Here is a 26277-nt window from a genome sequence, read left to right as displayed (position 1 = left end):
ACTTTATTTACACACAGTTTCTTATTCTTATTCAATAGTTTCTTACATCAATGGTGCGGTAAACCTAAAAAGAATAGACCATTAGACTAATCCAGATATCCTTTACAATAAATATATGCATTTGATTTAAAATTTAAAATGTTTAAAATTGATAAAAATAAAACTTTTGGAATGATTTTGAATTGAATATTTTTTAGTGACAGAAGGTCAAACTTTATCTGCTTTTGTAAAAGAAATTGATTGAATTTGAATTATTGAAGAAAGAAATTAAAATAAATTGGTTTACAATAATAATTAAACTTACATAGTCTTTCTCAAGCATCTTTTACTTCAACATTTCTTGGCTGTCAACATCAATAACTTCATCACTCATAGCTTCTTCATCATTACTTTCATCATCATCTTTGGTATCATCATCAACTATATCATCATCTTTGGTATCATCATCAACTATATCATCATCTTGATCAGATCATCAGCAATCAACTCTTATCTCATCCTCTAGTACTTCTTTGTCAATTGGTGCTCCTTGTCAGCTTGTGATTGTCAGCAGCTGCAGCTCTAAAAAAGATATACTTGAGGAGCTGGAAGATGATGATAATGAATCATCAGTTATTTTAAAGACTTGACTTAAGATTCTTTTGTTCAACACTATTAAAGATGACTTACAGGACTCAATTGCTGATATTTATGAAATTGCTAGTTTCAAGGCTCTTTAAATTTGACTCTTAAATGTATGTACCTTTTTCAAGTGGCAGTTTTGCTTGTAGGCCACTTCTTGCAGGGTTCCCTCTCTACTGGGCTGGCTCCACTCCAAGCCACTCCTAAAGATCATCAGATTAGGATTGAATGGATACATAATCATCAGACAATTTAAACTATTCAGTGCCAGATTCAATTTTAAGGAGATCAACTTTGCTTGCATGAATTTGATTGCTTTAAACATCAGATAGCATTAAATTAAACTTTACACACCTGCAAGCTTCCCAACTCAAGCTCAACCCTTGTTTGGTAGGGTGTTGGGGATTTGAGTGCCAGACATTTATCCACAGTTGACCAACTCTAGTGTTGCTTGATCCTCCTCTCTGAACTCTACCAGATCATCTCTGTCACCATCACCATCAGCAGCAACAGTCCTTAACAAGACAAGATCAGGATCAACATCAACAATGCCTCAGCCCCACCTCTCTTGGCTACTGAGCAAATTGTAAAAAAGAGTCAAAATTCTACCTTTTTAAATCTTTGGTTTCTTTCAGATTGTTTCATACATTCATTTTAAATAAAACACTTAGGATATCTGGAAATAAAATTAACAATTAATAAGGTCTATTCATAGATTATCTTTCCTGCCTATGACTGCTAATTTAAGTTAATTTAAGGGAATTAAATGCAGCAAAAGCAAAATCAAGAAAAGAATCATTTAGACTTTTACATTTACAGTTACATAGAATCATTAAGATTGGCATCCTATTTACATAAAGCCTTACTCAAGCTAAACAAGTTTAAATAATAATTTCATAACTAAATCTTCTTGATCTTTGGTGGAAATAATCATCTGGAGGATCCTCTTGACAATGGGGACTCTTCTGCCAATGATGATCTAGAAAATTCAGAAGATTAAGGTGAAATTCCATTTTGCTGCTCTAGATGTACATTCTGTACAGTCCCACCACAGAAAGTTAGCCACAATGGAATTTCAACACTCCAGTACTTGAATCTTGACTGAACTCCAGCTCCACTTTGATATGATTTGGTTATTTGAGCTTTGATTAGTTTGTTTAAAATCTTTAAAGGTTTCATAAAATGTTCATAAAATGACACAATTTGTGCCAACTATAATAGAGATAGAGGAAAACATGGAAATAAACAAATATTTAAATGTCCTTTGTTTCACATATCAATTCATCAGATTCAAAGTTTTTCTTACAGACTAAGTGTTCCAACAGACTTATAATAAATTCATCAGATAAAATCACTAAAACTAGGAGTGCCATAAAGGCTGACTGTGGCATAGATGTTTTACACAGTTCAAAATGTATGCCAATTCACTAATAAGAAAGGACATTTAAAGTTCATAGAAGAAGAAAGATAGAGAGTTCATGCTGTACTTACAGTATTGATGGTCAGGTTGATGTTGGCTCTGGCAAGGGCTTCACTCAATTGGCCTGGCAAATCCAACTCATCCTCAGATTCCAACACAGCAATCTCTCTTACAGATCTCTTGGTGTAGTAATACTTCCCTCCAATCTTGTTTCTGTACTTGATACTCACTGACCTGGCAATACCATCATGAGATTCTTCCAAATTTGCAACAATACCAACTCTCCATGATAATCCACCAAGCTGAACACCAGTATCTCTCAGGAAAATAACAACATCACCAACCTTCACTATTGGGATACCATCACCATGCCATTGTCTTGATTTGGGAATATAATCAGCAATTCTCTGACTTGCCCAAACTTTCCACCAACTCTGCTCAACTAACTCCATATGCTTAAGCATTTGGGCTCCTGATGCCATTGTGATAGAACCAGCTGGGGCACACCTGTTGTTTCTTCCTAGCAACAACCTGGCAGGGGTGATCAAATCCATCTCATCCAAATTTGTGTACCTGTTCCCCATACACATAGGCAAAGAATTGAGTTCATTGGTAATCCAACAGAAGGCAGTCTCATAGTGAAGAACATCCAACTTCAATCCCTTGAACACAGCATTAAACAACTCTTTAATCCTTCCTACAGCTCTCTCAGCACCACCAATGAAATTATGGGAACCAGCAGGACAAGTTTCAAAACTAAGCTTTGTCTTAGTTTTAGTGTTGATGGTCTTGGTGAGGTCAACAACAGACAACTCCATCTTCTTGCAAGCAGCAACAATCTGTGATCCTTGGTCAATATACACATGATTGGGATAACCATATCTGGAGCCAAATCTGAGAAACACATCAACAAAATTCTCAGTGTCATATGCTTGCATAACAAATGCAGCACAAGCATTAGTTGTAGAACACTTGAAGACAACACCATACACCTTGATTGTTGATCTCCTGCCATGTTTGCAGTGAGCTTCAAAGGGTCCAAAAAGATCAGCTTGACTTGAGTAGAAAGCAGGAGCAATAATATATCTTGATGGGTGAACTTTGGCCATCTCTGCCTCTAGAAGTCTGGCTTTGTATTTCTGACAAAACTTACAGGATTTCTTGATCTCAGCAGCCAAACTGTCAGCAAGAAGAATGAATGCTATATCTCTGGAAGCTCTCAAAGTACTCTTGATTCCACCATGATGAGTGACTGTAACATGACAATATGTCATAATGCTATAACTTACAGGGCTGTATCTGTCCAAGATAGGGTTGAAGAAGGTGAAGGGCTTCAGATCCACCATCACATTGGCAACATTGTCAGGCTCATCCCCTTCAAGGATTCTTCCATCATGTCTAAGAACACCATCAACAAGTTTACCATCAACCAACTTGGAAGGATTATTAAAATGTTGCACTTCCTTAGTTGTAACTTGGAACAGATACCTTTTAGCATGTTCTTCATCTTCATTATCAACAACTACAACAACCTTCTCTGCTACTACTTCAAGACTCTTAGCTTTCTTTCTCCAAATCTTGGTCAATCTAGCCAATATTGCCAACTTCCTCAGAACTTTTGGCCAGGTGGTGGAGCAAGGATCAATTATATATCTGGAGAACTCATACCTTTCAGAAACCTTAGCAACCAAGTTTGTCAGAATGATCCCTTGAATATCAGAGCTTCTGATTTCTTTGGCAACAATCATCTTCTCCTCCTTGGACAAGGTCATCTCTTGAACAGTCTTGACAGGCATCTGTTGCTGGGGCTGCTTCATCCACTCATGTCCAACCTGCCAAATTGATCCTTCCATTACATCAGAAACTTTGCAAGGCCTTGTACCAATATCAGCAGGATTAAGTGCAGATTCAATATGTCTCCACTCATTAACATCAGAATACCTCCTTATCTGGATAGCACAATTCCTTACTCCAACTTGCAATGGCCTGCTGTCTTGGTGAATCCATGAGAGGGCCACAGTAGAATCTGTCACATACAGACATCTCTTGATTAAACCATTAAACTGCTTCTTGACAACATCACCAAGAACTGCTCCCATTGTACAAGCCTTCATCTCTGCCCTAGGCACTGTCAACTTTGATGTCAGCTTGGACTTTGCTGCTATCAACTGGCAAGCAAATTCTCCATTGGGACAGAGGAGTCTAACATAAACAGCAGCAACTGCAACAACTTGGCTGGCATCAGTAGCAATCAGAAGCTCAATGTTATCAATGTCAAGACCTTCTTTTGGGAAGATTGTCCTAGGGATTCTAATATTTCCAAGCAGCTGAATACTAGCAAGATTCTGCACCCACTTGTCAAGATGTTCATTTGGCAAGGAATCATCCCATCCTTCAGACAGCTTGCACATCTGGCTAAGATCAACCTTCAAGTCAGCAGTCACTGGAACAACAATACCCAGAGGATCATAAACTGAAGCAACTCTACCAGAAAGAGTTCTTCTTGTAAATGTTTTGGCAAGAGCTTCCTTAACATCACCTGTGACAAGTTCAGGCATTTTCCCCCTTTTCTTTTTACCAAAAAAGAGAGGTTTTATGTCTAGTCCAATAGTGTCTTCTTTGGGGTTCCAAACATATCCACACACTCCAACAGATTCTCCATCAGCAGATACTATATCAGAAGGATCTTCCCCATTCTTGGTTATAGCTTTAACACCCATCTGACTAAGGGCAAGAGAATCAATCAATCCTTGTGCAGCAAGATCTCTGGCTTGATCAGTTAAATGAGAAGACATAGCATCATCCATATACAACTTCTTCTTAAGCACAGCAGGTCCACCAGTATATTCAAGCTCAGGGATAGTAGCAGCAAAATCAGCAGTTTTCTTGAAACCAACCATAGTCTGATTTCCACTGGGTCTTACTCCATAGATAAGTGTACAAACAACCATTTCCTCAGCTGGGTTCTTAGGGTCAAGATCTTCACACCAGAGATACTTTTGATATTTCAGGAACTCTGGCTCCAATTCAACTGCATTGTAAGCCATCTGAACATCTGCTGTAAAAGCAGAAGCACCAACTCTAAACTGTATCAGAAGATTTACAAGTGTTGCAAGCATATTGGATCCTTTGGCAAGAATACAATTAAGACTATAACCAGTGCTTGTTCTTGATGATGCATCAAAGACCATTCTGCATGGTGTACTCAATGATGATGAGAATACACATCTCCAAGGTATAAAATATCCATCCCCTCTTGCTAACTTCTGGATTTCTGGAGGCAGCTCTGAAATCTTCTTTACAAATCCTCTTGATCTTAGCTTCTCATGGGAATGTAAAATATCAGGAATCATCTCAGGGCTTTTACTGGCAATTCTCAATTGTGACTCAAGGATCTTTACAGCAATATACTTATTATCAGCCAAATACTTGCTAGGATCAAGGATAAATGGCAACTTAGCAGTACACTTCTTCTTGGTAGGTACATAGGTAACACTGTCATGAATTAGCAAATCCTCATGCTCCTCCTTAAGACTAGCTTCCTCAAGAGTCTCAGCATTCTTGCAGTCTTGGCAATTTCTGCATTTCTGACATCTGTAATTATCCTCACCTCCATATTCTTCTAGTAGCTGGAATTCCTTGATCTCTCTTTTAGGGGAGTTGGCTGCAATGGTCACTCTTACCTTGTAATCTTCATAATCCTCCTCACACTCACACACTTGACAAATTAGTGGTTTGGTGAACTCCTCAGAACACTCCATTACAGGAAAAGTAGGACCATAAAGAGTAGAGTTGACAAAGTTGTATGTTCTCATTTCCATGGTTAAGAACATCTTTGGACCCATCATTTGAGCAGCATTCCTTGCATTCCTCCATGAGCTATGTGATCCTCCAAGGACTCCTTGCTTGCCATTAACTCCTTTAAATCTGGCTGTAAAGATGGATAATCCACAACTTAAGGAAAACTCATACACAGGAAAATACTTGAGATATCTGATCCCAATCATCAGATCAACTGTGGCTCCACCTATCTCATCCTCAACAGTAGGTAGTGGTTTACCATCAGGGTTATCATTGTTGTAGGATTCATTCAATTCATCCCAGGCTTCACAGAGTCTCCAAACAGGAAATTCAGAGCTGACTTGGTCCATCCTCAGCATAGTCATTTCAGCAACCTTATTAGGATCATCCTTGGCAACAAGTGGTAAATGAACAGTATAGTCGCCATATGGAATCCTGACAGTTCCACCTCCTGCTACCTCCAATACTGTTGGTCCTGGTCTTGTCAATGAAGAATCAAGTATTGAAAAGGCTCTTTCAGACAACACAGCTCCCATACAACCACTGTCATAAAAGCAGAGCAACTTTTCATTCTTGGGTCCAGGTACATATTGCATCATATAAATTGGAGGACTATCAACATCCTTAACTACAGCAGGATTTTCAGGTACATCATCAGAATCAATCTTATTGTCATTGAAGAAGATGGGGAAACTGCTGAAGTGGATCTCAGCATTAGCAGGCATATACTTGGTGTCTAAAGTAGCAATATATTCCTCTTTCCTTTTCTCATTCTCCTCATGATGAAACTTGCACAATAAAATATGATTCTGTCTCCATGGCTCCTTGTCTCTACATATCTCTTGATCACAAACATACTTATCAAGACAATATGGCTTATGCTGCTTGAACCATTCCTCTCTCTTATCATATGTAAATCCAGCATCCATTCTCAGGCATCTTATGCAGCTCCCAGTAGCACATGCTTGCTTAAACCTCTCATAGGACTTGTTCTTCAGAAATCTTTTACAGTATGACAAGTGAGTGTGTTTCTTGTTGCACCAAGAACAGGGGACAACTTTAGGATCCTTGGCTTGATTCACTTGATGAGCAGCATTCTTAGACTTATTACTACTTTTCTTCTCTTTGGCAGCAGTTGGACTGTTGATTGGAGTACTTGTAACAGGTTGAGAAGGGGTTGCAACAACAGTACCAACAGATTGACTTGCTTGAGTAGGATTATGATCATCACTATCACCAGTATTATCATTGACTTTAGCTGCATATGACTTGCCACTCCTGGTTGATTTAAGGCTCTTCTTGCCAAGATCAGTAATTGTCTTCCCACAGATAGAGATATCATATTCAAGCTCAAAGGTAGCTTCATCAACCATAGTTTGTAAGTATTCAATCTGTAACATCATCAGTTCTTCTCTGCCAGGCATCAATCCACCATAAGCTCTCCTTTTACTTTTAACTCTCTTCTTCAACTCTAGCACATCATGAGGAAGCATATTCTGTTGCACAATAGACAGAATATCAGTAGATCCATAAACATCAGTAATCTCATGCCTGGTAGCCATCTGGTGCAGACTAGACAATTTGTGTTGCACATTAATAGCCCAATTTCTCCTCTCAATATAACCTGTAGGACACCTACCAAACTCTTCAATTTCAGCAGCCTTCTGACTAAAGAGAATCTTTGGCTGACCATAAATTGACTCCAGCAACTCCATACATTCCAAATATGTTGTCAATCCAGCACAGGCTTCCTTTGGAGTTTTGTGCAAGCACTCAGTTGTTAGCTTCAGGTACTTCTCATGATCACTAAAATCTCCTTGACAATCAAAGTAATCATTCAGCTGAGTAGAGAATGTGAAGTAGTCATTTCCTTCCTTATAGTTGCCAGAGAATACAGGAACCTTGAACTTGATATCTGCCTTACTCTTAGTGCTTCCTGGTGTGATTCCAAGCTTCTTGGCTGCAGCCTTGAGAGCAGTTTTAGCATCCTGTTTAGCATTCTGAACTTCAACAGACTTCAGATCTAATCTATGAACAGCTTCTCTCTTACCAGCAGCAATAGCATGTTTAACAATGTCATCAATCTGATTCTTTACTTCCCTGGCTTCCATTTCAGCTGCCTCATAACTAGCCTCCATAGACTTATAGTTAGCCATTGTCTTGACAGATGTCTCCTTCACAGCTTTCAACTCTGCAAGGACATTATCAACCAATTTCAAGACTGGGGCTTCCAAAGCCAAGGCTCTTTCACCAGAAATCTCATCAGATATGGAGTTTGAAGAAGTGTTTAAGGAAGAGGAAGGTGTGGCATGCTCTGCTTCATTAGCTGCTTTGATAAAAGTAGAGAACTTCTTCCTCAGCAGGTTAGCTTCCTCTAATTTGTTTTCAAGGAACTGATCAGAAGGATTCTCATTGAAGAAAGTGATAACTTCTCTGGTCTTAGTTGCTTGGTCTCTTGCAATTTCAACCAAGCCACTTCTAGCAGCTGCTGTAATCTTAGTAGGATCAACATCCTCAAAGTCATCTTCCCAGACCATAGAGGCATCAAGCAGTTGGGTGAGATGCTTCTTAATTGTTTTTGCCATAGTTTTGGAGACTGTTTTCTTTACAACAACTGTATCTGTGTTTTGTAGAGAAAGAGCTGAGTTGTTGGTTGAGGGTACTGGAGTTGTAGGAGCACTAATATACCTTTCAAGATCCCTAATGGTAGCATTAGCTTCATCTTCCTCAGTACCATCAGTATCAGAGACAAAAGCTATTTGTAGAGGAACACTTGTTTTATTACCATAATTAACAGGAGGATCTTCAACAATATACTCAGTACCAGTAAGATCTATATCATAATCATCTAATCCTGAGGCACTTCCAACAGATGATTCTGGTTCTGTTTCAAGAGCTTCAATCCTTCTTGATAATTCCAGTGATATGTTGATTGCTGTTTCAGTTGATGATAGGCTAAATCCATGTGATTCAGAAGCATCAGATTCAGACATTGGCTTATAGTAACTGGTCCACTAGATTTACTATGTTTACTGTTCTGACCTGCATAGTATTTCAGCTTGACTGCCCACAGGTAGAATTTTAAAGTTTGTTTCTAGCCATTCTGTGTTGACTTCTGCAAATATTTGAACTTTATTTACACACAGTTTCTTATTCTTATTCAATAGTTTCTTACATCAATGGTGCGGTAAACCTAAAAAGAATAGACCATTAGACTAATCCAGATATCCTTTACAATAAATATATGCATTTGATTTAAAATTTAAAATGTTTAAAATTGATAAAAATAAAACTTTTGGAATGATTTTGAATTGAATATTTTTTAGTGACAGAAGGTCAAACTTTATCTGCTTTTGTAAAAGAAATTGATTGAATTTGAATTATTGAAGAAAGAAATTAAAATAAATTGGTTTACAATAATAATTAAACTTACATAGTCTTTCTCAAGCATCTTTTACTTCAACATTTCTTGGCTGTCAACATCAATAACTTCATCACTCATAGCTTCTTCATCATTACTTTCATCATCATCTTTGGTATCATCATCAACTATATCATCATCTTTGGTATCATCATCAACTATATCATCATCTTGATCAGATCATCAGCAATCAACTCTTATCTCATCCTCTAGTACTTCTTTGTCAATTGGTGCTCCTTGTCAGCTTGTGATTGTCAGCAGCTGCAGCTCTAAAAAAGATATACTTGAGGAGCTGGAAGATGATGATAATGAATCATCAGTTATTTTAAAGACTTGACTTAAGATTCTTTTGTTCAACACTATTAAAGATGACTTACAGGACTCAATTGCTGATATTTATGAAATTGCTAGTTTCAAGGCTCTTTAAATTTGACTCTTAAATGTATGTACCTTTTTCAAGTGGCAGTTTTGCTTGTAGGCCACTTCTTGCAGGGTTCCCTCTCTACTGGGCTGGCTCCACTCCAAGCCACTCCTAAAGATCATCAGATTAGGATTGAATGGATACATAATCATCAGACAATTTAAACTATTCAGTGCCAGATTCAATTTTAAGGAGATCAACTTTGCTTGCATGAATTTGATTGCTTTAAACATCAGATAGCATTAAATTAAACTTTACACACCTGCAAGCTTCCCAACTCAAGCTCAACCCTTGTTTGGTAGGGTGTTGGGGATTTGAGTGCCAGACATTTATCCACAGTTGACCAACTCTAGTGTTGCTTGATCCTCCTCTCTGAACTCTACCAGATCATCTCTGTCACCATCACCATCAGCAGCAACAGTCCTTAACAAGACAAGATCAGGATCAACATCAACAATGCCTCAGCCCCACCTCTCTTGGCTACTGAGCAAATTGTAAAAAAGAGTCAAAATTCTACCTTTTTAAATCTTTGGTTTCTTTCAGATTGTTTCATACATTCATTTTAAATAAAACACTTAGGATATCTGGAAATAAAATTAACAATTAATAAGGTCTATTCATAGATTATCTTTCCTGCCTATGACTGCTAATTTAAGTTAATTTAAGGGAATTAAATGCAGCAAAAGCAAAATCAAGAAAAGAATCATTTAGACTTTTACATTTACAGTTACATAGAATCATTAAGATTGGCATCCTATTTACATAAAGCCTTACTCAAGCTAAACAAGTTTAAATAATAATTTCATAACTAAATCTTCTTGATCTTTGGTGGAAATAATCATCTGGAGGATCCTCTTGACAATGGGGACTCTTCTGCCAATGATGATCTAGAAAATTCAGAAGATTAAGGTGAAATTCCATTTTGCTGCTCTAGATGTACATTCTGTACAAGTTTCTGCTATCAGAAGGACAACAATATATATGACGTTCAATCACATCAACTTATTATTAAATCTACACATTAATAAATGTCCATATAGCAAAACATAAATTGAGAGATCGTTTTTTGAAGACTGAGTAGGATTCAACATTTTATACTTTAGAACAATGTGAAAAACTCATTGTCTTTAGACAATTTAAAAGTTACATTTCATGTGGAATTGATAACCCACCTAAATGATTACAAATACAAAACTAGTTCAATATGTAAATAAAAGTGTACTGTGTTTTGTTAAAAAAAAATTTTCATTATATTTGGTAAAAATTATTGCACACTTAATTGAACTTTTCTGTTAATATTTAACGTAAAATAAATTTTTTTAAAAATTCTTAATTTATATGTATGCTATGGAAAAATTAGTTGATAGAATGTTACCCATGTACTTATTCAAATCTACTTAATTTATTTATTAAAGCTGGGGGGCTAAAGCGGTGTTTATTTCTAAATACAAATTTTGGGGTGAAGTAGATCCCCCCTAAAAATGTTTGAAAATAAATCAGATTTAGAAAAACTTTTTTTTTAAAGGGGGGGGGGGGGGGTTGGCGAAGTAATAACGGGATTCTACTTAAAGCTACTAACATATTGGTTCTTTGGAAAGTTTTTATTATATTTTATGATTGGTGAAATCAACTACCTGAATTCTATTCTATACTTTTTTTCTTTGCTTTCATATAATAGCTATTTCATCATTGTTCATAGTTTTCAAATCTAACTACTGCGTCATCTCGAAACTAGTTTTTTAGGCCTAGTTGGAAAATAGGCCTGGAATAATATTTTCTTACGTTTCCCATCCCTTATCCCTGGTTGAAAATAAGCTAAATGCACTAATTGAATGATATTTAGCAACTGTTATACTAATAACATTATGTTCTATTCTGAAACAATAAATCCAGGTAAAAATATTTTTATTATTTTATTTTAATCTGTATGAATTTTAATTTATTATACAGAGATTAAAAACAATCTCATGGATTTTTTATTAAACTTAATACCTATGCTAAGTATTTTTTAGAAACAGGAGAGCCCATGAAATAAGTTAATATTTTAATAAAAGTAGAACCAATTCTATGCCATACTGAAATCATGTATCGTATCGTATTATAAACAATTTTCTACGAATATAAAAAATCATAAAATTTGCATTTATGTTTGTCCTGTTTTACCTTTTGTCAATTAAGTTTAATAAATAATCAATTTTTATAGTTTACATGCAATATAAATTTGTAACTACATAAATAACTGACTGTATTATTATTTTAACATTACTAAGAAATAGACTTTAATGGAATAAAATCTAAAAAGACTTTAAAATCAATGTTATTTCACTTCTAAAAGGGAAGAGAGGGGGGGGGGAGGTGGCGGATGTGACCCTTTTTAGGATGGCAGCTACTTAAAAGAGGTACACAATGTGACTTCCTTTGATTTTTAGTTTTGGTTGAAAAAAGTGTCACATCCTCCCCCCCCCCTCTTTATAATCTTAATACTTATTAGTCCATTGAAATCTATTTAAAAAAATATTAATTATAATTAAAGCTTGCCCATTTTGGTGGCCCGTCAGGATAAAATTCGTCCCATCCTGTTGGTTTCTGGGGCCTAAAAATAACAAAATTAAACAAGAAAGATAATATGATAATCATTCTTGATTATTAAAGCCAAAGGGTCTCTGTACAATCTTACAATATAAAAAAAATAACAGGATGTATATTTGCACAAGATTTATTTATTCCCCCTGCTGCAAATTTTTTTTTTTTCCCCTCCTACTTTTTTCCAGCAAGGAAGGGGATAAAATGAAAAAAAAATTTTTAGAACTCTTCAGGTATTTTATTCATATTATGCCCCCTTCCACATATTTTTTATTTTCTTTTCATCAAAGAGGGAAGAAAAATAGAAAAAAATGCTTTCAGTCCTCTTAATTTTTACATTTTTTCCCCCCCAACCACATATTTTTTATTTTTTTGATAATATACACCCCGAAGTGGGGGTATTGACATACACTTCCTCCCCCCCCCCTACTTTAGGTGCCACTTGGGGCGTAGCCGCTAGTCTTAATAAAATAATAGACTACAAATATCTACACTACAGTTCCCCTTTAAAACTTTATCCATAAATATGTGAAAAAAGTTAGAAACTAGATTCTCAAAGGTCACAAGAATCATTAATGTATCCCTCATAAGATTACTGACGTCCAAAGATAATATTAAGTATTTTGGAGTAGCTACGCTACTAATTGTCTAATAAGCTTTAAGATAACCTGTAATTTCCTTCTTTATCCAAGGGCGGGTCTGCCCCAATGTCCCGTTTAACAAAGGCACCCCTCTTATATCTCTGGGTCTTGATTCCACTCTCTCTGTAGTGACTTCTCTCATTTAGATACTCCTCTTTCACAGCCTCCTAAAACACAGAGAGGGTTAAATCAATGGATATAGGATATTGGATATATTGACAGGGAAAATTGTCGTCAATTTAGGATGTTAACATGGACATCATTTAATGGTTCGTTCGTTCATCCATGGGGAAGGGAGGGGATGGGGTAAGGGGGTGGATTATGGGTATCGTCATCTTAGCCAGTTACGAGTATCACATTATTAGAGTAAATGATAAAAGCTGATGTAAGATCACAATAATAATAAATCCATTCCTATACAATCATTTTGACCGGCGCCCAAAGTTTTATACTTAACAAATTCTCTCAATTGTTCGCTGAAAAACATTCGATACTTTAATTAAATCATGATTGGTTGGTTCAGACTATCAGTGTCTAAACTTTTCAACCGATTATTTCTAGCTAACCTGAAATTGTGGCTTTTCAAACCATTGCTGCTGACATTCCACCATTTTATCTTTAGCTTCTCTAAATATCAACAATTTTATAATTATAGATCCAGGGACAAGGTAACGGGATTTGGACAAACAATTATATGAGTGAAATTTTCCCACAACAAACTTTCTCCCCCCCCCCCTCTTACCCACTTCCCTTCAGTTACACAAAATACTGTTTTACGCCAACTCTAAGCCAACAAATATTTAATTTCGGCAATTTAAAATGAAATTAGTTGGTTGAATAGCACACCCAGATAATTATATTTCCAGGGACAAGGGAACAGGATTCGGACAAACAATTCCAAGTGAAAATTTCTCCGCGACCAACTTCCTCCCCCCGGACGTCCCCTTCTTACCCACTTCCCTTTAGTTAAAAAAAAATTTCCAGCAATTTCAAATTGATTTAATCTGCTGAATCACGGTCCCTATATATTTCGAACTATTTATTTTTGTGGACTAATTACGTTACACAGCAGTCCAGAAAATAAGTAAATATATACTCCTTTGCGTTATAATAAGACGGACATAGTAAATTATAGAGTATATTACCTCATTGGATAAAAGAATGCAATCAAGTAAAATATAGATTGTTGTACTTATAAAAAATGCTTACCTACAGAAAAATATCATTGAAAATCCATTGTCCTTAGAACATTTACAAAACTCTTCGTGTTCTCTATAAGAACATTTTTTCATCTATTTATATATTTAAAGATTCCAATATCTAATCAGTGCCATTTCTAATTGATTACACATTAAAGTATTTGAAAAATATAAATAAAATCACAATAGTAAGGTTTGTGAATCAAATTAATTTGAAAAATACACGATAGAAAAGGCTAAAAAAAGGCTGTATCAAAGTAGAATTATGTCATGGTAAGGTTAGCAGAGAGAGGGGGGAAATGGGCTGTTTGTTACACCAGTCCCCTAAGTTCTATAAAAACGCTTTCCTTATTGCTGGCTTAAAAACTTTGGGGAATTTTAAATGGTTGATTCATTAATTTATTATTTGTAATCTACAGAAGGGGTAATTTTGTAGGGATGTATATCAATTTATCAGCTATTGTCTTATCCCTTTAGATCCCTGCAACCAGGGTGTCGGAGCCGTAAAATTTTGATGCGGCTCTATCTCCGCGGAGCCGTATTTTGAAATACGGCTCCGGCTTCTACCTTTAAATTAATATATCAATTTTTTTTCATTATTGAATTTGATAAAATAAAATAAATAATATAAAATATTTTGCTTTTATTTGATTAAAGCTACATAAAAGTGGAAGGATGTGTGTCTATTTGTTAAGTAACAATAGTTTTTCAGTTTATTATATGGAAATAGACCGTTGCCAAAGTTTAATATTACTTTAAAAAATCATTTTTAGCTAATCCGGAGCCGTTTTTAACGAAAAATACGGCTCCGGCTCCACCAAAAATGTTGCTGCTCCCGGCTCTGAAACACTGCCTGCAACAATAGTCAATACAACATGTAGGTAGTTTTTGTGTTAAAAAAATATAAGGATTTCTTCAATTAAATCAAAGCAAACATTTATCATAATTATATTTTATTTTAATGGATGAAAAAATGCCTTGTGCAAATTTGTGTTCTAGTGATGTCTCTCATTCTCTGAGGAATCAGAGGATCTTCCTCCATCTTGGATAACCCCCTGAAAACAATGTTGATTATTATTGATTGATTGTAATTATGTAAACCGCGGCATTAGCATTAGTATATCTATGGTAGCGTGCACGCTAAATAACATCAGAGGTTTTGAATTCGAGTCTGGTGCACACCGCATCATACTAAATTCATTGAAAATGGTACCAACTGCTGCTATGTTTGGCACGTGACAGTAAATGAAGGTAGGGAAAATGCATTGGCCGGTAAACAGGCGTTACTCATTACCATGAACAAGGTCGTGTAATCAAAAGGTTGAATTTCAGCTTAGTTTTATTGAGTAGCTTTGCTAAGGTAACATTACCTAAATTCTGGATCGCCGAGGCCCTTAGGGCCACCATATCTGTGCTGGGGTAATATTCTACGCTCCGTGTAAATAGCCTCTTCATTAATATCCCCGTAATGCTAAAAATTTTAATAAACATATTAGTTTTCAATATTTTATCATTTAACAATTTGAAAACAAATCCAAGGAAGTGTTTTTCATAGAAATATATCTTTTCACTCATATAAATTCAGGGGTAGCTATTCTAACAATCAATTCTACAAAAAATCACGAAACCTTTTAAAGTAAGGTGGAAGTATATTTAATTTTTTATGTAATTGAAGAGGGGTAGGAAAGAAGGGGAGGAAGAGGGGAAGGGGGTTGTGGGAAATTTTTCTCTATAATTGTTTGTCAGAATCACATTCCCTTTTCCCTGAAATTGTTTAATAATAATGTAATCTTATCAATGATATTGATGTAAGCTTTAATCCAATACTTTTAGACTTTGAAAGGGCGTTTAATAAGACTTAATAAATCAATCTTTTAAATATACAAAAACAGCAGGGAAAAAAGGGACATTGAACTGTTTATTACATTAGTCCCCATTATTTTATAACAACGTTCTCTTATTGATTGGCTTAAAAACTTTGGTGACTTTTGTTGAATTTTGATTGGTAGATTAATTAAGTTAAGTGTCTAAATGTTCCAACCACAAATTGTAATCTACAAAAGGGGTAAATTTGTGTATCATCATTGGGATGATCATCAATTTGTCGGCCCGTGTCTTATCCCTTTAGATCCCTTCAAAAACCGACGAAAAATCAATTTATGTTATCAAACAATACAAATCAATGTCATGAATATCACCCTTACCTTAGTTTTATCAAAATCATATTTCTTCTCCTCACCATCCATTACCCGCTGATTAAATATCATATTCCCCATTTTTATATCTGAAATTCATATGAAAATTATTAGCAGTAAATTCAGAATAGGGGTAGTTGCACGAGATGCATTTTAACTTGAATTTATAATATTCTTGTAATACAAAATTGTATATATTAAGGTTCACTACTCTAAGCACCAAAACTTGTTAAACACTCTTCATGCAACTATCCCATTTGAAACGATTTGTTAATATATATGTATATAGTTCAGAGACGAGAAAGGTCAATGAAAGATATATTTATCTTCCTATGGACCTATTCATTCAAAAATTCCCACATAAATAGTGAATTGGGGTGGGGGGAATACATTGGAAAGAATCATTTTAAACATTACTTTACTTAACCTTAGTAAAAATTGTTTATTTTTAAGTTGTTGGCCAGTTTTTTAGCCCCTAGGGGTCGGATACCCGGGGCTAAAAAACTGGTATTAATAACATGATTTGTATTTTATTATTCATAGAAATTTGTCTTAAATACGATACGATACATTATTTTTAAGTATTGCTTCAAACCGGTTCTAATACAGCAAATATTAATCGGGTTCGAAGCCATACTGGAAATTTTCTTATTCGTTTTTCTCCTTGAGTTTTTCTTTGATTCCATCTAGGTATTTCAAACTTTCTCCGTAGCCTTCAGCCTAATTGAAAAACAATAACGATTATGTCCAATAGTTAATAATAGAATTTAAGAATAATATCAATAATTTTGTCTGTCTGTTGTGTCTGTTTATCTTTCTACCTCTAATCTACCTTGTTTTACCTCTAGCATCCAAGACAGAGCTACGAAGCACGATGGTCATAAAAATGACCAAAACCCACCCTACAACATTTTTAGAGACCCACTGAAAAGTACCAGTAATGTCCAAGAATTACAGCTTTCTGACACCCAAAAAAAGAATATCTAAATATATATCTATCTGTCTTTCATAAGATGATAATGTCTAACTTTATATGTCTGTAATATATCTATCAATCCAATTATGTTTCTAATATTATAATATTTAGGTACCCTTCACCAAACTAGATAAAAACATTTTCAATACCCCTAAGAAGCTTCATTCCAACGAAAAGTCATAGTGTTCCATCGATAAGCACTAAGCAGCCATATGTTTCAGTACAGACGGACAGACCAACATCTTGTTACTATAATATATAAATTACCTCTAATATTTGATAGAAATTGGGCTCAATTTCACCATCTTCTCTAATGTGATAATGACTGGGTTCACCGAAAATGTCTCTCAATATTTTGTTCCTAAATAAAACATAATAAGTGTGTCATCTATTCCCCAAAGTTTTGCCATAACGTTTTCTTATTCGTTGGCTCGTCAACTTTGGGGACTTAAATCGAATTTTGATTGGTGGGTTCAATAAGTGAGTGACAAGTTTCAACCACTAATTCCAATCTTCAGAAGTAGTAATTTTGATTATCATCAATGGGGATGTAAATCCATTTTTCTACCATTGTCTTATTCCTTTAGATTCCTGCATTATTACTGCATAAAAAGCTTTTTCAACTGAATTTAATATAAATTCGAGGAATATAAAAAAATCTAATTTTAATATCCGCGAAAAGCTGTCTATAATACGATGCGATAAAAAAGCAATTATATCATCTAATCTTATAAAAAATTATACCTTTCCAAGCATTTTTGGTAATATTCTTTTGCACATTCTACTTCTTCCTCCGTTCTAGAAAATTAACATAAATTTATTTTTAATTAAAAAGGGAGACATTTTTTCGCGTATTTACAATAAAGGTGTGTGTTTTAAGACTTTTAAGACTTTTAAAACCGATTTTTTTTTTATTTTTCTCGCCAAATTACCAAGACAATGTTAGATCATTTGAAACTAACCCTTTTCTATAAAATTTAATTTATATTTTCACATGACACTTGGGACATGTTTTTAAAATTAAATCACGAGTGTCAAGAGCAAATAAAACGTCAACTTTATAATTAGAAAATAATAAGTTCATACTGAAAAATTATTAAAAGACAGTTCACCTGACAACAGCATCAATTGCCCAGATATGAGCATAATGTTTGATCTCATTCCAGATTCCAATACACACCAGTACTGTTGTGGAAAACAGGAATGCCTGAAAACCTAACCTAAAAAAAGACGGCTGTAACCAACATCTGAATTAATTCAACAAAATATTTGGTGATTCAGCTGGTTTTTTTTTCGATTTTGGGGGGTAACGCTTCTTATGAAAATTTGAAGAGTTGCCGAGTTGCATAATTAATGTCAGCCTAGTAATATAGTTTTTTTAAATTCAATTTTACTGATGGTTTTAGGTTTTCAGCTATTTTTTTGAGGGAGGAATTAGATGATTTAAAAATCATGTTTACACAGTATTATATATTACGAACTTAGATATCATCCGATCCCATATAGAGTAACATGATGTTTATCTGTCTTTGTCTTTGTACAGAATGATCTCGCTATCCACTGTACTAATATGGTTCTCCTTTACAGTGAAGCTTCCTTTAGACCCGAGAAGGTTTATAACTTTTTTGAGACAGGTTAACGCCACCCTCTAAAGAAAAATCTCCCCGAGAAATCGACCCTTACAAAAAATACTTATCAAATCTAAAATGTATAAAGTAGAGGGTAGGGCCCCTTCCTTCTCTTAAGTGATTTAGAGGCATAGCTGCTAATTTAATATTAACCGTCCAAACGAAAATTACATTGCAGAGAAGCTACAATACAAAAAAAGCTTACCTATACCATCTGGGCTCCTTAAATAGGTTCAGCTTTTTGTTAATATTGGCTCCAAGATAATAGAAGTATAAAATTCCAAAAGCTGAAAAAAAGAAAAATCTTACTACAGTATAGAATAGGACACAAAAATGAGGATAACTATAATTTTTATGTAAAGAAATGTTTAATATCTATTGCTAAAATGTAATACTAGTGTTTTCTTGTAACTTAAGCTAACAACCATTTTTCTGAAATGAAAACTTTTACTAACACATGACACAAACCATATTTTTTATAGCATATCAAAAAACGGAGTGGCAAAGTTCCTTTTGATTTTTTTAAAAAGTATCTTCTAAACTAAACTCGTCAAAATTACACTTCATGGATTTATCCCTTGAAAATTTACTAGAATCTATTACTATACTTACATGGTATAGAACCACAAGCATAAGTTGGGTAGCCAAAAGAAGCTTTCTTCATCATGTAACTAACTGAAATTATATTTATAGTATTTTATAGGTAAAGTAATACATTTTTGCCTAAAAAAAGACAAAATTAAGTATATCATTTTTGTTACTTGTGTACTTTGCGTGTGTGCTTGTTTGCAGGTGGGACCAGACAGTAACTTAAAGTATATTTGAATTTAGAGAGAGCATTGTACTTTGTAAACAAAATTAATTATTGGTATTTTTTCGATGATTAAGACAGGCAGACGGATAAATATCCAAATTAAAGAGAAACTACGCTTCTGAAAATTAAATAGAGCATTGCACGTTGAAAGGAGATCAACCACAGAAAATTAAAAATTAACTATCAGTTACCTATAAACTCTCTAGCCCCAGGGGAGAGAACCAGAGACTCTTTCAGTTTCTTAACTTTGTCAGGGTTCGCGTCTTCTGGTACTTTGTAGCCCTTAAAAGTGATTTTTATTTCTCGCCTAGTATACACTAATTTAGTAAGTGTGGACTGATAAATACTAATATAAAAATAACAGGGTTTATGTGTTTTTCTTTGTCTGTAGCAAAGATCTCACTAACAACTTAAACAATATGGTAATCCTTTACAGTGAAGCTTCTCATAGTTCCAGGGATGGTCTGCAACTATTTGGGAGAACGTACCTCCAATCGTACAAAAGAAATCACCCTGAAAAAAAGTCCACCATTCCCCCAAGAAATTAAAAACGTTTTCTCTTTAAAACAAAACTTATATCATATATCATAAAAGTTTACAGCTAACCGTTAAAAACATATGTGTACGGTTGGGTGAACCAACCCTAGATGTAGATTAGCTTCGATTCTAATCAAACCATTAAGTTTCTAAAACGCGCAAATCCTATTCTTTCAGAGTTATTGCCTGTACATCAATTCTTACCTGGAAGAGTGGGTTCCAGTGGGTTTTAAAGTAGACAGAATCCAGGTCCACTTCGTCCTGATTTCTCCACATCATGTGGCGGGGAAACCCATGGGATGCACCATTTCTTTAAAAAAAAATCATTTCATATTATTACAATCGATATTATTTTAATTGGTTGTTGCACCAGATTTTCATGTACTCTTAATAAAGTGATGCTCGCAGATGGCTAAACTAACGATACCATCCATCTCTTTAACCCATCAACTCCCCTTTACTGGTTGAACGAACTGAACGACTAAATGGGGTCCATATTAGCAAGCTAAATTGACAAATTTTCCCCTGTCAATGTATCCACGTATATCCTATATCCATTACTATTACTAAAAAAAAGAAAAGTTAACTAATAAACATCAATACAACACAAATTTTCTTGTTGTACATTCAGAAAATGTAAAGGGTAATATTTTTATGCTTTAAATGCAAAATAAAACATTTTGTTTGACAAACATATACTAAGGGGGGGGGGGGAGTTCTGACACATTTGCGTAAACGGTGAGTATAGGCTTTATCTTTGGACTGAGAGGATAGGTTATTAGGGATAAAATCATTCTTATATGATGAATTTCCCCCAGATTTAAGATTTTTTGGATAGGCCTCCAGGTTCCGGAGCTCCAGGCCTCCAGGTGGTCTCTGTACAGGTAAAAATGAAAAAAAAAAATTTTTTTTTTAAGTTAAAAATCAACTTATAAAACAAAATATGCATATTTTTTCTTCAAATATGTGAATAATATTAAAAAAGATGCATATTTTGTTTTATAAGTTGACCTGTAACTTAAAAAAATTTTTTTTTCTTTCTTCAATTTTACCTGTACAGAGACCACCAGGAGGCCTGGAGCTCCGGAACCTGGAGGCCTATCCAAAAAATCTTAAATCTGGGGGAAATTCATCATATAAGAATGATTTTATCCCTAATAACCTATCCTCTCAGTCCAAAGATAAAGCCTATACTCACCGTTTACGCAAAAGTGTCAGAACTTCCCCCCCCCTTATTAGAGTTGGCAATCCGAATCCGGAATCCGAAATCTGTCCAATTATTGGAAAATTTTGGAATCCAGAATCCAAATCCGGAATCAGTTCTTTTAATAGCAGATTCGGATTCTCAATTGTTAGTTTTTTTTGGTCCGAATATTTCACAGTAGCTTTTCATGCTTATTTTATGTTAGGTTAGGTTGATAAATGTAATGGTTAGAAATGGCCGCTTAGATTCTTCCCAGAACCCGGTAATATTTAATCCCTTATTTTTTTTAAAGAGGTATATAAAAAATCCGGAATCCGTAAAAAAATAAGAATCCGGAATTTACGGATTAATCCGGTTTTTTGGCAGATTTTTGTTAGAATCCGAATCCGATCCAAAAATTGGACGGATTGCCAACCCTACTAAGTATTGAGTAGCTTCACCACAAAAACAGAATACACTTTAAAATTAAAAATCTTACTTTCTACCAGTCGTTCCAATGGTCAATGGATCCATCAATTCTGAGACAAAAACCTAAAAAACATTTAAAATTGCATTATTTTAATTTATTTAACATGCATATGAGTCATATTGACAATAACCTAACATAAGAATTCAACTTTTACCAGTTTCTGACCGACAAAACCTTATTCTTTCCTGACCTCACTTGAGCTATTTTGTCCACCAATTCGATCCTTTCCCTCAAAGCGTCCATAGAGCACTAAATCCACATCCTTTATTTTTGAGAAAAAAATTTAAGGAGGGGTATTGTTTTCCTATATATTATCTAACACTAATAGACAAACAAAAAACTACCCCCCCCCCCCTATCCTTTACTTTCAATTTATTTCAAGGGGCCGGGGAGTTACTGTGATCAACAAGGCATTTTGAGGGAAACCGAAAATACCAGGAAAATTAAACCAATGCAATGTGCGGCTATACTCAAAAAACGCCTATCTCAAAAATCCTACAAAAAAAAACTAAGTACTTACATTAGTTCGCTCGTGTTCTACCTCATCCAGTTGTGCTCTTTGTCCCAATTTCGAGTATAACATCACTAGACAAATGGATATATTTTTAATTGGATCTTACACCAGATTATTATGTACTCTAGTAAACTTGTAGCTGGTTAAAAAAAAGATCTCCCTATCCACCCCCTCCACTTCAACTGGATGTACAAACTGGCCAATATGTGATGTCCATGTTAGCAACCTTAATTGACGACACTTATTCCCCTGCCATAATATTCACGTATATTCTATAATATCCATTACTATACAATCACAAAAAAATGAAATAAAACACCTATATGATCCTAAATACTAAATAAGTAACAGGATGTTAAATGGTTATGTTTATGTAGTGAAGCTTAAAAAGAGTTTCTTGGCTTTTAATTTATATCTTAACTTGTGGCTGTGCCCCTAACTCATAGGGGCTTCAAAATTGGAATGGGCAGAATAATAGCCCTTAAACCATTCAAAGGACCTTAAATGTAAAACTCAATCGGTTTAGTAGTTATCGATATCTCAAAGTACAGACATAGAAACCTTACTTTTTTACATACATAAATGCATCCTGTGCTTCGCTCCTTAGAAAGGTTGTCATCCTTTTTGTATAACCAACAAGGACAAACCTAGTTCTTTGGAGGGCTCCACTTGATCTGCTTCAAATTTGGACTCATGCAACTCTATTCCGCTTAACTGTGCAGCCTTCTCTGATAGATTAATAACAAATAAAAATAATAAATTAATAATAACAATCGATTTATTATTACTTGGATGTTACACCAGATTTTCATGTACTCTAATAAAGTCATACTCGCAGCTGGCTAAAATAACGACACCCTATCCCTTCCCCTCCTACTGGATGAACGAACTAACCAATTCATGAGATCCAATAACATAATACCAAATAGGTCTAAGAAGAAATAGAAGCTTTTGAAATTTTCATACACAAGAACAAAAAGTGGTAAAAGTGTTTATTTGAGGGGGGTGAATGGTATTTACCCCCTTATAACCCCTGAAACCCTGAACAAAATTTTAATTGAATTATGAAGCGCAGCTGCTCTAAAAGTAATATTTTATTTTTATTTATCATTCCTGGGTCCCGTTCAGCGTATTTATGCTAAATATTAAATAACATTTTTTAAAACTAAGAAAATTTTGTGATAAGAATTTACTGATTAGTGCAGAGAAAATGTTGCTATCACACAAAATGCAAAGAAACCTTGCCCCAACCCTTTTTAAAATAAATAAATATTAGTTGTTTCATTTGTTTGTTAATTACTTTGTGTCAAGTTAGGCTAGGTTTCATGGGATACCGAATAGACCCACAGGGGTTAAACACAGGAAAAAACTAACTTATTTGCAATTTATTATAAAAATACGGGGTGGAGGTTTAACAGTACTCGAGATAAGAGAATACTTTGTGTAAAGCATTTCTTACTCTCAACTGTAATAAAACTCCTTTTAAAGATAGAGATGTTTTTTCTGTTGATAGCAAATACATACACTCATGCATGCTAACAATACATTTGTTCTTTTTGAATGGTCGAAAAGAGTGTTTTTACGCGAGGCCTTCCTATACTCAAGTCTTAAAAATAAAAGTATGTTTGACACTCGACAAGTATTATTGTTCGTTAGAGCTTCGCTTTTATAAACTTTGTCATCATTCAGATGATTATGCTAATTTTAATAAAAATGTTATTTCCCATAATTCTCCAAGGCATGAGCAATTCCAATGCAATGCCAAATGAGGCCATGATTGCACCCATCCCGACGGCATTTGCAACCTAAAATACAAATCAAAGTTAATTAGAGAGTTCAGGTACTTGGGGTAGTGAAAGTTAAAATATTTTGGAAAAAAATATAAGTTTGGGTTAACAATAAAGTTAGGCATTGAAAAGAAAAATTTGCTATTACTTGACAGTTTGAGAGATAAAACTAATGATATCCAGTTTGTTAAAATATAGGTTTCCATATCATAAAAATGATAGCTAGCACAAATCACAAGAATACCGTTTTACACTAAAAGTTTTGTCTTGTTGTTTTGGATGAAAAGATGCACAGGTATATATCACAAGAGAATATTTTTGAAGTCTTAATTTTATTAAAAACTATAACATAGGCATTATAAAAAATACATTTTTGCATTTCTATGCTTTATACATCCACTAGCGGCTACGCCCCTAGAAGCCTCTAGGGGTACCTAAGTTGGGAGGGGTAATAGTCGACCTCATTTCATTTTAAATTTGAGTTTCAAAAAAGTAAAAAAAAATTGGGGGGGGAGGAGGGGGGTGAAGACACCCTCCCTAAAAATAGTTTAAAACCTTCCCAAGATCTACAAGAAGCTTCACTGTAAAGGAAAACAATATCGGTTCAGCGGTTAGCTAGATCCTTCGGGACAGACAAAAAACGCTTACTACTTTATATAATAGGATATAATATCATAAAATAGGAAAAATACTTGGTTTACTAATTTAAGTTTGAATTTATTTCGTTCCAAATGAATACCTTAAACCATATGGCCTCAAATTATCCCGACCATTTTTGCTTTGTAATTTTGTCTAAAACGACCAAGCTAATTTTGCTTGATTCTCTTCTACAAGAGACAAAATGAATTGAAAATGATTGCTTAACTCGAAATATATCTTCATGTCTTAGAATAATGTATTTTTCTAAAAATAGGTTAAAAAACATACAAACTTTAAAATTACGACCATTTTTGGATACCTAACCCTCATTTGAACAACCTTTTCATAAATTTCCATGACCTAGTTTGTTGGCCCTGAGGGGCTGAAGGCTCATACAGACATAGATGAAAAGATTAGGTCTTTATTTCAGTTCCGTGGCCAGTTTTCCATTTTTCTTCACAATTCAGAACAGTTTTTTAAATATTAAAAATAAATCAGCAAAGAAAAATATGTACTCACTCTTTGCCTTCCCTCTAGGGATACTATCCAGTCAAAAAAATTGTCTATCCGAGATTTTCTGAAAACAAAAATGATAAATATTGACAATTGCGTCGAAGAGAAAATGAAAAAAAAACAGGAATCTAAAAGGATAAGATAATAGCCAAAAAATTGATTTACATCCCCAATTATGATACACAAAATTACCCCTTCTGTAAATCCAATTAGCAGTTGAAACTTTTGGACACTCAACTTAATGAACTAACCAATCACAATTTAGTAAAGTCCTCAAAGTTTTTGAGCCAACGAATATGAAAACTTTGGCACTCCCTCAAATTGAAAACTCCCTCAATGGCAAAAAGCACTTATAATTAAATATTATTTAATGATTAGGTCTAGTAGATAAGTGTAGTTTGTTTATATAGTTGCAAACATGAAAAAACGTCCTAGGATCCTATGCTTTTGTAAAAATTAGAAATTCTAGCTGTCCCACTAAAACAAAAATCAAACCTACCTATTTTTCTTGGGGATTCCTGGTAATTTGGGAGTGTACGCCTTTTCTAATTCTTTCAATGGTGTTGCTTTATTTGATAGATTTCTTAGTTGAATAAAAATGTTTGGAGCATTTTTGGATTTAACTGTTTGAAGATTTCTTGTGGTAAATGTTTTCATATTTGCGATTAGACTTTTCTGTATTTTGTTGTTTTGTTTAAACCCTTTGCATCTTTCTGTTGCATATTTTAACCTAAATATAAAAATATTTTTAATTAGATTATAGATGTTTCGAAGGCATCTGATATAAATTGGGATAAATATTTCGTTATTTAGCGTTTTTTTTTTTGGAGGAGCCTTCTTTAGTAGTTTTTAATTTAATATGGCAGACTCCAAAACAATGGTTTCATTTTGTTT

At 34.4% G+C, this 26277-nt stretch overlaps 3 protein-coding genes across 5 annotated transcripts in view; all 3 read right to left on the bottom strand.

Annotated features, from left to right (window-relative positions):
• The window catches only part of LOC145331283 (dolichyldiphosphatase 1-like), a 33757-nt gene extending 22196 nt beyond the window's left edge, over window positions 1-11561 (bottom strand). The window contains exon 1 of the mRNA XM_080175901.1: window positions 11488-11561. The gene's annotated coding sequence lies outside the window, so the exon portion shown is untranslated. The remainder of the gene's footprint in view (window positions 1-11487) is intronic.
• Window positions 11558-16407, bottom strand: LOC145332152 (uncharacterized). Of its 3 annotated transcripts, none has more exons than XM_080177102.1 (8): window positions 16312-16407; window positions 15478-15578; window positions 15085-15162; window positions 14118-14180; window positions 13475-13535; window positions 12936-13075; window positions 12169-12277; window positions 11558-11949 (listed from the first exon to the last, which is right to left on the bottom strand). In XM_080177102.1, exons 1-7 carry the CDS (start codon window positions 16381-16383, stop codon window positions 12202-12204), a joined length of 591 nt encoding a protein of 196 aa, XP_080033228.1. In that variant the 5' UTR covers window positions 16384-16407; the 3' UTR covers window positions 11558-11949; window positions 12169-12201. The 3 variants fall into 3 exon arrangements, with proteins under 3 accessions (XP_080033228.1, XP_080033229.1, XP_080033227.1); XM_080177103.1 differs by having other exon boundaries at window positions 11558-11950; window positions 12179-12277; XM_080177101.1 differs by having other exon boundaries at window positions 11558-12277.
• The window catches only part of LOC145332149 (uncharacterized), a 10420-nt gene continuing 525 nt past the window's right edge, over window positions 16383-26277 (bottom strand). Inside the window, exons 2-16 of the mRNA XM_080177098.1 lie at window positions 25883-26113; window positions 25390-25447; window positions 24170-24249; window positions 23561-23583; window positions 23092-23175; window positions 22451-22515; window positions 21940-21992; window positions 20462-20567; window positions 19912-20002; window positions 19519-19581; window positions 19112-19193; window positions 18391-18498; window positions 18023-18076; window positions 17546-17639; window positions 16383-17022 (exon numbers count right to left, since the gene is read on the bottom strand). Coding sequence (XP_080033224.1) covers window positions 16951-17022; window positions 17546-17639; window positions 18023-18076; window positions 18391-18498; window positions 19112-19193; window positions 19519-19581; window positions 19912-20002; window positions 20462-20567; window positions 21940-21992; window positions 22451-22515; window positions 23092-23175; window positions 23561-23583; window positions 24170-24249; window positions 25390-25447; window positions 25883-26113 — 1264 coding nt within the window. The 3' untranslated portion in view covers window positions 16383-16950. The remainder of the gene's footprint in view (window positions 17023-17545; window positions 17640-18022; window positions 18077-18390; window positions 18499-19111; window positions 19194-19518; window positions 19582-19911; window positions 20003-20461; window positions 20568-21939; window positions 21993-22450; window positions 22516-23091; window positions 23176-23560; window positions 23584-24169; window positions 24250-25389; window positions 25448-25882; window positions 26114-26277) is intronic.

This window comes from Acartia tonsa, chromosome 11 (assembly GCF_053477335.1).
Source record: "Acartia tonsa isolate MP-2025a chromosome 11, ASM5347733v1, whole genome shotgun sequence".
Taxonomy (NCBI): domain Eukaryota; kingdom Metazoa; phylum Arthropoda; class Copepoda; order Calanoida; family Acartiidae; genus Acartia; species Acartia tonsa.
The sequence above is the reverse complement of the archived record's forward strand: the minus strand, read 5'-3'. Positions and strand labels throughout refer to the sequence as shown.

Excerpts from the sequence above, each read along its gene's own strand:
- LOC145332152 (XM_080177101.1), bottom strand. The coding sequence starts at position 16,383 with ATGGGGAATATGATATTTAATCAGCGGGTAATGGATGGTGAGGAGAAG. Across the intron at positions 15,579-16,311 it reads ATGATTTTGATAAAACTAAG|CATTACGGGGATATTAATGA; the intron begins GTAAGGGTGATA and ends TAAAATTTTTAG. Across the intron at positions 13,076-13,474 it reads TTGAAAAGCCACAATTTCAG|GAGGCTGTGAAAGAGGAGTA; the intron begins GTTAGCTAGAAA and ends TCTGTGTTTTAG.